General features: G+C 35.9%; 1 protein-coding gene across 7 annotated transcripts in view; it reads right to left on the minus strand.

Annotated features, from left to right (window-relative positions):
• The window catches only part of LOC115215706 (cys-loop ligand-gated ion channel-like), a 538,804-nt gene that overhangs the window by 326,822 nt on the left and 198,191 nt on the right, over positions 1–13,791 (minus strand). For all 7 annotated transcript variants that reach the window (XM_036506053.1, XM_036506054.1, XM_036506051.1 and 4 more), the window contains exon 2: positions 2,539–2,667. In XM_036506053.1, the coding sequence (XP_036361946.1) occupies positions 2,539–2,667 (129 nt within the window). The remainder of the gene's footprint in view (positions 1–2,538; positions 2,668–13,791) is intronic.

Here is a 13,791-nt window from a genome sequence, read left to right on the forward strand (position 1 = left end):
ATATAGATCGTCCTGGATTAAAAACATGTATCATTCTTACTCTTGCACTGAAGACAGCATTTCCGACCTCTAAACGCCAAGAATATATTTTATACACTTTCACGTCGTTTAGAAAACGGTGTCTTATACCTGAACACTACAATCCACACAATCAATATCATATCTAAGAACAAATAATTCATTCTACTTCGCAAATTAGGCAATTCAAGTCAGCAGGCGCGTCGAAGTTTCATAGATCCTATACTGGCAACTCTGTAGGAGTTTGTTATTAAAGAAGTTCAGTATCTTTAGTTAGCGCTCATATAGTCAAAACTCACTAACACATGCAAAAACTGAATAGATTAATGTAGTATTATTATACATGTGCAAGGTGGCGAGCTGGCAGAAACGTTAGCACGCCGGGTGAAATGATTAGCGGCATTTCGTCTGCCGCTACGTTCTAAGTTCAAATTCCGCCGAGGTCGACTGTGCCTTTCATCCTTTCGGGGTCGATTAAATAAGTAGCAGTTACGCACTGGGGTCGATATAATCGACTTAATCTGTTTGTTTGTCCTTGTTTATACTCTCTGTGTTTAGCCCCTTGTGGGTAGTAAAGAAATTCCGCCGAGGTTGACTTTGCCTTTCATCTTTTCGGGGTCGATTAAATAAGTACCATTTACGCAATGGGGACGATGTAATCCACTTAATCCGTTTGTCTGTCCTTGTTTTTCCCCTCTGTGTATAGCCCCTTGTGGGTAGTAAAGAAATAAGAAACAGCCCGCCTGGCGAAATGCTTAGCGATATTTCATCTGATTTTACATTTTGAGTTCAAATTCTGCCGAGGTCGACTTTGTCTTTCATCCTTTCGGGGTCAGTAAATTTAGTACCAATTACGCACTGAGATCGGTCTAATCGACTGGCTCCCTTCTCCCAAATTTCGGGCCTTGTACCTAGACAAGAAAATATTATACATGTGCAGAGGTTGGTTGAACTGACAAAATCGTTCTCCCGGTTGTTTATGACCTGATCTCAAATTCCGCCGAGTCCGACATCGCCTTTAATTCTTTCACGATGAATAATTTAAATACTAGTGGAGCACTGAATGGAATGGGTTTAATTCGATGCAATCGATTAATTCCCTCCCCTCAAAATTGATTGCCTGGTGCCCAAATTTGTAAGGGTTATTTTACATGTATAAAATATCATCTATACAATAGTGATAGAAAAGTGATCATCCACTGCAATAAGCCACTCAGTGTATAAATGCTTATAAAATGGACGTAAACAACGACCTGTTCGCCAAAAGGAGCAAAGTCGTGTGAAAAGTAGAAAAAAGTCGTTCTTAGATCCAGTTAGAGATTACTGTCCAATAATTCCGTTTGAGTAAAAGTCACGCATTTGACCTAATTTAAGCTGATAGGTATGACAGGAAGCAATAGTGCATGTGACCAGATTGAAGAAACTGACTATATTATAATTCTGTTTTTTGCTCGATAACTTAATCTTTATATTCAAGCAACCGCTGAACTGAAAATGTAGTGAATGCGGAGAAATAAATTTTAATATTCATAATCAATTGTGGGAATTAAATGGAATATTGAGTATGCTTTTAAATTTTATTTTCGTAATTGCTGAGGCGGTGAGCTGTGAAATTGTTACGACGCCGGGCTTAGGAGCACTTTGTCCAGCTCTTTTCATTCTGAGTTCGAATGCAGTTGAGGTCAGCTATACCTTTCATTCTTTCGTGCTCGACAAAGTACGAACCAATTGAGTATTGAGATCGAGGAAATCGACTTCACCCTCCTACCAGAACAAAGGTAGAAATGGTTTTCGCTGTTGTTTGAAGGCTTTTGTCTGTTTTTTTTTTTCCATTACAAAAACCTCGTTATACAGTATTTCATCCGGCTTTTCACATTTTGCGTTGAAATTCTTTCAAAGTCAGTATTTCCGTTCATATTTCTGAGTTCGATAAAAAGTAGCACCAGTGAAAGGGTGAGATAAGTGGTAAAGAGAAACTCCATCCTTCACTACAGCAACCCTTGTGTCTAAATCTGAAATCGCTTTATTATTGCGCTTTACATTCTGAAATTATTCATTTTCTGTTTTCGAACCCTACTGAGGTTATCTTTACAGTTCATTCCCACAGAGTCAACAAAATAAAGTACTGGTTTAATTCTGCGGTCAAGTTCACTGACCTCACGTCTAAACTCAGAATTGCTGGAATGGTACCTAAATCTGAAGTAGTTATTAACTTCCTATGCCACATACTCACAAATATAACAGCACGGCACACGAAGAAGATAATATAATTAAGAAATATAATCATAACTAACCACACCATAAATGCAAATTAATTTTAACTGGTGCATATGTCACACGCCGATTAACAGAGAAACACTTGTTTAATAATTGTAAGTCAAGAATCTGAAGTGAATGGTATAAATGTATGATTATTTTAAATAAATATCTCATGCCTTAATTGTGTTATGGTTTTTATGTATTCATTTATTTATGTGAGACAAAATTTTCAAATGTATTTAATAAATGTAAACAACTTACTGTGTGTGTCTGACCATCAAGAGCCGGTTCCCGCCATTTTCCTTTAACAATAACATCAGCCGAGTATTGTTCCTTAAGGGTGTCTATCTCACCGACTTTGGCAAATTGCACCACTATCTGGACACGAACCTACAACAATGAAAATAATAATAATGAAATCGTATGTATAAGATATCAAAATTAATTTAGTTTATATGTTGCCTATCAAATCGATATGGTGACATTAGAAATGATATATAGAATAACAAGCAGGCTTTAAAGCAAAGAGAAACAAAAATATGTTTAAATGTTGGGTTAATGTAAAACATATATTCCTCATTACTCTGATTTTGTATTCCATCAATGTCACATAAACATTTTTTTAATTCCCAATTGTGAAACGAAATTAATACTCATGTCAGAGTAACACATATTTTAATCATTTAATTTTGTTTCTATAGAGAGGAGAGAAACCTTGTTAAAACAGTATAGCATTTTGGGGTCAATATTAGCAAAAATCTCATATATGTTTAATAACATTTGAAACAAATTTCAGAGACAAAACCATTAAAGTCTAAGCAGAAATCTGTTTGTGGGTTGTATTCTGAAAATTTCGGATTGATTTCAATAATTTGATGAAGATGAATCAAACCACATTTTATAGATTTGTTACTATTATTAATTTTCATAAAATTACTCTTATCAATAGTGTTATATTTTGCTTCCAGATCATAGCTGATCGAGAGAATATGTGATCAATGGTGTGTCAGAGATAACCATGTTGTCTTTCGTTCACCTGTAAAGTACTGAAACTACATTAGCCCAAAACCTTTGTTTGAGAACGTGTGGTGAATTTAAGAAAAAAAAACGTGTCACTTAATGTATTAAGACTTCATAAGTCACGATACTAAATTATATGTTGCATTTCATATGGCATGTGGGGCAAAAAAAAATCATCTTGCTCAAGTACTCTCTTATTGATACGCAAATTCATATATATATATATATATACGTACAAACTTGCATACACACAAGCACGCACACACACACTCATACACAAATATACATATACACGCTTGTGCGTATATCTATCTATCTATCTATCCATCCATGTACCTACCAATCTATCTATTTGTCTATCTATCTGTCTTTTTTTTTATTTCATCTAGTTTCAGCTCACGAGCTGTGGCCATGTATATATCTATTTCTTTACTACCCACAAGGGGCCAAACACAGAGAGGACAAACAAGGACAGACAAACGGATTAAGTCGATTATATCGACCCCAGTGCGTAACTGGTACTTATTTAATCGACCCCGAAAGGATGAAAGGCAAAGTCGACCTCGGCGGAATTTGAACTCAGAACGTAACGGCAGACGAAATACGGCTACGCATTTCGCCCGGCGTGCTAACGTTTCTGCCAGACGTTAATCAGATGATGATGATATATACATGGCCACAGCTCGTGAGCTGAAACTAGACGAAATAATAATAAAAAATACAGATATATACACACACACGTACTGGCGCTTGTGTGTGATAGAAACAACTATTATTTTACCAAGAAGTGCTGCTACATATTCGGTTGTAGTAGATAAAAATTTCACATTGAAAACTTTTGCCTAATTCCTACTCGTTTTGGCACTTGGTTTTCTTCTATATTTGGAAACCTTCCAAATTATATTAGAAAAATTAAAGCAATAACGTTTGTTTGTTCATATGTGTATATTAATATAACTAGTGTCATATTAAGCAGTTCTTTACTTATGCTACAAAGCTTTATCTCACTTGGTCGCAAGTTTTTTTATCGAGCAAAAAATAAACCCTTCAGCAATATATAGCAAGACTCACAAAAGGAATCTATTCGTCTGTTAATTCTTTCATTGTAATTTTTTAAATATTTTCAGCAATATTAGCAAATGTCTGTTTTTGTTTAACACCACTCTATTTCAAACTTACTTTAATTTAATGGAAAGAAATGCTGTATGATGCCAAAAGACATATACTTATTTGGAAAATAGAAATTTAGTCCTGGTTCATGTGTTATATTTTAACACAATTTGTAGCAATATAGACAATAAACAGTCTATACATTGAGTAAACATTCTTAGTTAGTCTCTCTATTAAGTTTGTTAATTCTTGGCTTATTTTTTATGTTGCTTTCAAGGAGAAACGTCAACATTTATTGAACGGCAATTTTGAATACTTTAGGGGCAAAAAGATTTTTCAATATTCTACGAAGTATTGAATGCGTTTAATTAATAAAATCAACGTACTATGAAGTATATATGTTGTCCGTTATTTCTCTGTAGATATCAAAATATAGAAGATATACATAACATTTAAAAGAGAAAAATGGCCATAAAAAAGCACTTTAATAGAATAAACATTTTTACTGATCGTTCGATACAAGCAATTAAAATAATTTAAATAAGGTAGGGATAAATAAAAAACTGTAAGCAATTATCCATTTCAATGGCAAATATAGATATTAAAAGTAATACAATCAAAGGTTATTAAATGTTACTCTTTCAATGTTACCATTCAACATCTCTGATCTTTGTATAGATTATACCAATTATTGGAGCCTTATTATTTAACAGCAATAAAAAAATGTATAAGCTCAATTTTGCAATATTAATTCGGTAAAATATCACTTAAACATTTATGTGTGTCGTTTTTTTAGGTTTTATCAATTCTGTTCATAGTCATCTGTTATTGGAATATTATACTAAGTAAAACAGAGCGACACTGAATTACAAGCGATAAACCATCGAGAAGTTATTATGCATCTTTGATTGCCGAGTCAATACAATTTACATCTTGTTCATTGCAATGTCTTTGAGATAAGTATAAATTTCCCATCAGACCCTACTTTACAGAAAATAACATCGTATCTATAACTTATTTAAGATTTAGAGCAGTTTTCCTTAACACTATGCAAATTAATCATTTAAGTATATATAGTTCTTAGCTAAAAAGAATTTTTAACATGATAAAATTCACGTAGTGGAAATTGTAGATTGACACACTAAATTACTCGTATATTTAGGTCACCACATCAATATTCTAATTTCGAACCACTACACGTTTATATCTCCTTAGACAAATTAATCTATTGCAGCGACTCTAAAAATAATGCACCTTGTTATAATGATAAATTTACATTCCGTCAAATGAATGCGCTTGGTTTCGTATACTGCCAATGTACTTAGCTTATTCAGACTGATAGTAATTAGTTAAATATATGAAGGAATATCGAAGGCGGCGAGCCGTCAGAAACGTTAGCACGCCGGACGATATGCTTAGCGATATTTCGTCTGCCGCTACGTCCTGAGTTCAAATTCCGCCGAGGTCGACTTTGCCTTTCATCCTTTCGGGGTCGATTAAATAAGAACCAGTTACGCACTGGGGTCGATTAAATAAGAACCAGTTACGCACTGGGGTCGATATAATCGACTGAATCCGTTTGTCTCCTCTATGTTTAGCCCGTTGTGGGCAATAAAGAAATAAGAAACGTTAGCTCGCCGGGCGAAATGTGTAGCGTATTTCGTCTGCCGTTACGTTCTGGGTTCAAATTCCGCCGAGGTCGACTTTGTCTTTCATAGTTTCGGGGTCGATAAATTAAGTACCAGTTACGCACTGGGGTCAATATAATCGACTTAATCCGTTTGTCTGTCCTTGTTTGTCCCCTATGTGTTTAACCCCTTGTGGGTAGTAAAGAAATATATATGAGGAAAAATTATCTTTACCTAAATGATAGTTTTCTTTCGATTCACACAAACCCCGCGCGTGCAAACACACATATATGTATGTATATATGTATGTCTATATATTTATGTATATACACAATATACACACCTTGTGTATGTATGTGTAATTTTGTAATGTGATCATATAGACGGATATTTGCATTCAGCAACATATTAATTCGCGAGTAGAAAATAAATAGATTTAGGTGTACATGTCCATTTGCACGTGGGTGTCTCTGGCTTATATATTTCAGTAATAAAACTCGGAAATATACGAGCAGACAACATAATCTATATTGTCTGCTCGGTTGTCTTCGATCATAGACTTAGTCAGAGCTCACACCAAAATCATCTACAACAGCGGAAAAAGAAAAGCAACAGCTGAAATTTTAACGTAATCAGTACTAGCAACGCATCGCATACATAAATCTCTCACACCCACATATACAAACAGACTTATCATTCACATCAAAACGACTGCTAGACCCGCACTCACCCTACTTTATTAGTTTTAAGGGTATGACGAATTTGAGAAAAATAAAGACGGCATACCTAAGGCCGAAATGTAGTTGACTATAGATATTAGAGGCCTAATCTTCTACTTTATAAAAACCAATTCCACGTAACCATTCGTCTCCTATTTCCCTCTTGGTATCCTTCGATGCTTTTTGACAAATATTGTAATATATTTCCATCACGTTATTTCAACGGAGAGCAATATATCCTTTTGTGTATAAAAATCAATTGTAATCTAATTTTTTGAAGCTTTTCTCATTCTCTGCACTAAATTCATTTTGAATAACAGAAACAATTTTGATGAATAAAATCTTCTGAGATGTTTACGTTCTACAGTTTAATAATGGTAGTTTAACTTTTCATCCATTCATCATCAATAAAACCGAACAATTCTCAAAGGTATTAGTGCAATATATCCTGTCCTTTTCTCCCCTTCCTGGTTTTTCTTATTTTTACATCAGTTTTATGTACGTTGTGCATTTTCAATATATTCCACTTTATTCTATTATTTTTCATCATCATCATCATCCTCATTACCATCACCAACACAATCACCATCACTTTTATATTCAGCATCACCACCCTCCTCATCCTCATCACCACCGACATCACTATTACCACCACTACAATGAACACTACCACCACTAACACCATAACCACCACTCGACTAAACAGCACATGACATTGCAGGTAAGATGGAGTTACGATTTTCTTTATGCCGAGCAGCCCGTCCCGCTCAAAAGTTCCATGAACAACATTTGTTTAAGGATGTTGCACGAAAAACACAAGTTTCCAGAGGTGAATTATGCAAACCCCAGACAATTCTTCTCAGTTATGGCTATGATACCGCCCCCACTGCTTCTGCTCGTGATCAAAGAGGGATCTGTCGTCAGCCACTAAGGGAGATGTTCAACTGGTTAATGTCAAATAACTGACAAGCAAATCTGTGGCACAGAGCAGAATATTTGTTGTAGCCCATCGTTCTGAATTCAAATTCCGCTGAGGTCGACATTGCATTCCATCTTTTCGGGCTCGATTAAAGTGCCATTTGCGCACTGGAGTCAATGTAATGGACTTAATAATCCCTTCTCCAAATTTGAGGCGTTGTGCTTCTAGTAAAAATATTATTATCATTATTATTATTATTATTATTGAGCGAGAGAGCAATGCGTGCCATCGAAGTGACGCTGAGGGACAAACATATCAAGCCCTATATATTCATCATGACTATTCGTCTAATAAGAGTACATCAGGCTCATGCATCACAACCATATGTGCGTGACATGGTGACCCATTATCAACATAAACTGCGCAAGACCCTGCAGATGGAGTCAAGTTAGAAATTTCTTCATGTCGAGAAGCTTATCCTGGTCCAAAGGTTCCTGAATAAGGGTTGTTTCAGGATGTTGAACAAAACACATATGTTTCCAGTGGTGAATTATTCACCCCAAAAGAATACCTCTGAACACATGGATATGAAACTCCCTAGTATCTCCTGTTCGTGATCAGAGATGTGCATATCGTCAGCCACTAAGGGTTACGTTCAGTTGGTTAAGGTCAATAAACTAACAAATCTGTGGTATTTGATGCAGCCCATCATTTGTACCAAGATAAATCATGTACATGATAACGTTTCCTTTCAGTTAACATCATAAGCCATGAGAGCCACTGCCTGGTACTGTATCTGTGTGTTGTTATGATTATGATTATTATTGTTGTTGTTGTTGTTATAATCCCTATTATTATTATTAATGAGGCGGCGAAATGCTTAGCAGTATTTCGCCTGCCACTACGTTCTGCGTTCAAACTCCGCCGACGTTAACTTTGTCTTTCATTCTTTCGGGGCGATAAATTAAGTACCAGTTGAACACTTGGGTCGATGCAATCGACATATCCCGTCCCTAAAATGGCAAAATTTGATACCATTATTATTGTTGTTGCTGTTTTTCTTGTTTTTCTTGTTGTTCTTGTTTTTCATGCCCAGTGGTTAAGATTCATGAACTCATTGCCCAGTGGTTCAGGTTTTGCCCTCACTATCGCGAGATCAGTTTCTGGACTTGAGCGAAACAATTCATCTCACGTTGCTCGGCGATCGCTTCGGCACCAGTCACGTGGTACACCGTGCCTCTGTTCAGGCAACGTCGATTTGATGGAGGGAATGAGCTGATGTACAACGCATACATTTGATCACTATAAACAAACTCATTTGCGCAGGTCATTCAGCGAAAGTTGAACGCTCCTACATCGCCTTCGACGCGGTAGTCCACCATCAGCATCATCGTCAGCATCATTATTATTGTTACCGTTATTGGCATTATTAATATTGTTATGGTATGATCACGATTGTATCATCCTCTTTTCAAAAATCACATTATGACGATCAGGATGGGGAGGCGGGGAAGAAGTTTCATAATTATCATCAATCTCGTTACGATATCTTCACGTTCATCCTAACCATTTTCATAATTAATATTTTCATGATTTTTTTTCTCATTATCTTTTTACTCTTTCTTTTCTATTATCCTCATTAGAATAACCATCACGACAAGGACGACCATCATCGTCCTGAATATCACCAGAATCTTCATTACTTTCTTTATAGTCTCAAAATAGTCATTATTTGTTTCCTGGTTTTATTTTACTTGTTTTGTTTTAGTCCTTTACTGGTTTCAGCCAGAGGCTGGAGCACCACATTTCAGTGTTTTGGGATCTCCTTTTCGTAGTGTTTTCGGTAAAGAAGCGAGTTGGACGAAACTGCTCTTCTTTGTGCCTCCTTTTGCTATGTGGATTTCAGATAGAAATTTACCCAGGTGCCTTTTGAAAGTTTCCACATGACATCTACACGTCGCAAATTTCTGAAGTTGTTTGGCAGGGTATTAAACAGTTGTGGTCCCTTGAAACTCAAGCACTACATTTCAGTGTTTCGGGGTCTCCCTTTTGTTGTGTTTTTGGTGAAGAAGCGAGTTGGACGAAACTGCTCTTCCTCGTGCCTCCTGTCGTGGTGTGGGTTCACCCGGGATTTCAGATTGAAATTTGCCCAGGTGCCTTTTGAAAGTTTCCACATCTACACCTCGCAGATCTCTGAGGCTGTTTGGCAGGGTATTAAACAGTTGTGGTCCCTTGAAACTCAAGCTGTTGCAGTACAGTGTCTTTATTCGAGAAGACAAGGGGTCTTTGGTATTACGCAGGGCCGTATAGTGCAGTGATTGGTATAGCTTTTAATTCCAAAGTTGGGAGCTAGATCTTCCATATGTGTATCCCTGAATATCTTTTTGCCGTTTAATCTTTTACGCTTTTACTTGTTTCAGTCATGCTGGAGCACCGCCTTTAGTCGAGCAAATCGACCCCAAGACTTATTCTTTGTGAGCCTGCTACTTATTCTATTGGACTCTTCTACCGAACCGCCAAGTTACGGGGATGTAAATACACCAACATCGGCTGTCAAACGATGGTGACAAGACAAATATAGACATACAGATATATACATATACATATATAGGACGGGCTTCTTTCAGTTTCCATCTACGAAATCCATTCACAAAGCTTTTGTCGGCCCGAGATTATAGTAGAAGAAACTTTCCCAAGGCACCACGCAGTGGGAATGAACTTGGAGCCATATGGTTGGGAAGCACGCTTCTTACCACACAGCCATAACCTTTTTAATACTTTTTTTTTCAGTTTCTTAACAATGCTACTCTTGTGTCTGCGAACGGGTTTGAAATCAACACTGCACGTCAACAGCAAAGTATTTGTAAAAATAGAAAAGCGCGTGGCTCAGAGGTTAGGGTATTCGACTCGCAATCGTATAGCCATGGGTTCTATTCCCGGCAGCACGTTGTGCCCTTGAGCAAGGCACTTTATTTCCCTTCAGCTGGCAAAAATGAGTTGTACCAGTAATTCTAAGAGCCAGATTCTGTGTCACGCTAAATCTCTCTGTTTAAGAAGTCGCGTGTTCGTGAAGTGCTCAACCACTTGCGGGTTAATTTCACAAAGCCACTGTTCCGTTGATCGGATCGGATCAACTGGAACACTCGTTGTCGCAACCGACGGAGAGCCATGCTATATTGATCGGAGACATCGTTATATTTGTGTAATGAATTATCGAATCGACATATGCTCAGCTTTGCTCTGGTCGTGATCATACTGTTATTCTAGTACTACAGAGTACAACATTATCGAATGTAGCTATTAAATGAAGTCGGAATGGTATAATTTCGAGGCAGTTTAGCTACCATTTTATGCAGATCAAGCGACCACAGAGAGATGTCTCCATTGTTTAGGATGTAACGTTCCAGCGAATATCAAATGTTCGCTCCGCAGCACAGGAATAGATGGAGTAAACTAGTGATATGTTGTTTTTCCTTCACTAAAATTAATCTTCCATACTTTCAGCCTGTTTTCTCCCTTCCTAATGTCCATCTTCCATTGGCTCTATACTAAGTTCTTTTACTTCAGTTGACCTTCGTATACTTCAAATTTACGCTGACGATGGGTTTTGTCGGATATTTATTTGCTATGTTTTGTTTTTTATTTTATTTTGCTGTACGCAAACACAGATGTCTTTCCTTTGTCGAATTAATCCTATTCCAATCTTGTTAATAGTGAAACAATACATCCCCATTTTACCATCAGTTCTGGTGATTTTTCTCTTTGGTTAATTCATCCTGCTGAAAATTTACCTCAGGGGATTGTTACTCTACTTTGTGTTCTGTCGTATCGAACAATCTTTTTGGACCTATATGGGCAAAATATTGGTGATAAGACATGAATTTGACTAATTATCAGGGACGTCGACACACTATCGATCGGTTACACACGACTCCAGTTCTTTATGTTTCTGAAGAGCGCTAGGAAACTTGTCACACAATGAAAGCCAAATGATATTTGCAGGAGACGTGTATAAACAATAAATACAATGAAAAACAGAAGATAAAACTGAAGCGAAATCTCAAGGGTCCGATGTAAATATAAAGTTGAAGAAATTTCAAAGAAGTATATTAAAAATGATTAATTAACGCCAAATAATTAAACTAAATTCCAAGCTAACAATCAACAAATCTCTCACTTCTTATCTTTATGCTTTTGTTTCAGTCTCTTTCTCGTTCTAAATTCACTTTCGTTTGTCTTATCAGTTTCTCACTTGAGATGTTTGTTTCAAACAAGTATTTTATCTAAATTTTCTTTGTTCTACTTTGCTATTGTAATTTTTGCCAGAACAATCGCTACTGCCATTACCACAGTTACACTCTTTATTACTCTTGTTATTTTCGTTGTTGTTGTGGCCTTTTTTTTGTGATCGTTGTCATTGCTGCTGTTATTATTGGTGCTGTCTTTTATACAAAGTCTAGACATTTCTCTGTAAATTTGTAGTTCATAAGCCCGATTAAATTATGCTTGGAACATATTTCTATACGACGTATTGTCAATGGAACAATACTAGAAAAAAAATCCTCGAACATAACAATATATAACAATTGATGGTCTATCTGATATTTTTTAACAGAGTTCTGTACTTCTTTGAGATATCGAACAATCATTTTTGGTAGAAATACATATTCCGATCAAGAGACAACCCAGCTGTAGATTTCGATATATTTATTCACTTTATTCGAATCGATACAGCTTCACTGCATATAACTATAGAAATCTGATTTTTAAATGTTGGGAACTATACATAAAATTTCGTTTAAAATATGAAACATATTCCGTTTCCTTCTTCCAGTTACATCCTAAATGCTGATAATCTATTTTAAAGAGTAGTTACGTCATCAATGAACTACATACGACAATGATACTTTAGCTATAAGCCCGCCATTAAATAGCATACTATCGTACATATTATAATGTCTTTATGAATATAGATGCACACACAAAATCAATGTATTTCTAAGATAGCATTAATATATAACTACTTTCATTATATCTTAATAATTTGATCAGACGGAGAAGAATAACACTCTTGACTTTTTCAAGATTTTTCGAGAGAAGAATCAGGATGGGTGTTAGAAACTATGAATCACGTAGAAACTACAAAATTATCATAACCAAGAAATCTGAGGCAAAATTGTGGGCTTAGCTTTACAAACTCAAGGGCCAGGATGAACATTTTAAACAGAACAAGATAAGACTTTAAATCATCATCTAAATAATTCGTGTAACCGTTATGTTATTGAAGTGCTATCAATGATGTTTTCGATAAAAAAAAGTATTTCTTCTTACATATCAACATTACAAGAGGCATTTCTCAATATTATAAGAAACGTGATGGAGCATAAGAGTAACGGAGAAGGCTAACTAAGATGAACGCGAAAATATCGTTGTCATTAGTATGTCTGTATAACTCCTTTATATCAAATTAGTTTTCCTCGTGTCTAATATCAATTTACGTTAAATTTATGGTTAGTGCACAAAGAATAATATATTCCTGGACATTAACACAGACTCATCGTTAGGAAAGTATAAGCATGTGATGTATTATAAACAAATATTACCATTATTTAATATATTCACAAGACAAAGAGATTGCATAACAGCTACCATGGACAAAAGGCTAAGCGGCAATTCGTCCGTTCTGAGTTAGAATTCCACCGAGTTTAACTTTGTTTTCATACTTTGTGGGTCGATAAAATAAGTACCGGTTGAGCACTGGTATTGATGTAATCGCCATACCTACTGGCCTTGTGCAAAATTTAAAGCCAATATTTGATATATTTATGCATTTTCAGTGAACAAGGAAATTCAAGAAATCTGACTGTGCTTTACGTTAGTAAACGTCAATCTACCAGACCGGTCGTAGAAGTTTTCGTTAATATGACTGGCTGTGACGAATGACGTAATCTAAAGATTCGGGAATTTGTCTCTCTTCCAAGTAAAAGGTACAAATAGAAGTGTTCTGAATTTAATGTGTTTAATAGAATAATAATAGTAATAAATTGCAAATGGGGGAAATGTTTAGACACAAATTACCCCTCATTAGTGGGTCTGTACTCAACGGCAATAGAATCTT

This window comes from Octopus sinensis, linkage group LG9, assembly GCF_006345805.1.
Source record: "Octopus sinensis linkage group LG9, ASM634580v1, whole genome shotgun sequence".
In the NCBI taxonomy this organism is placed as follows: domain Eukaryota; kingdom Metazoa; phylum Mollusca; class Cephalopoda; order Octopoda; family Octopodidae; genus Octopus; species Octopus sinensis.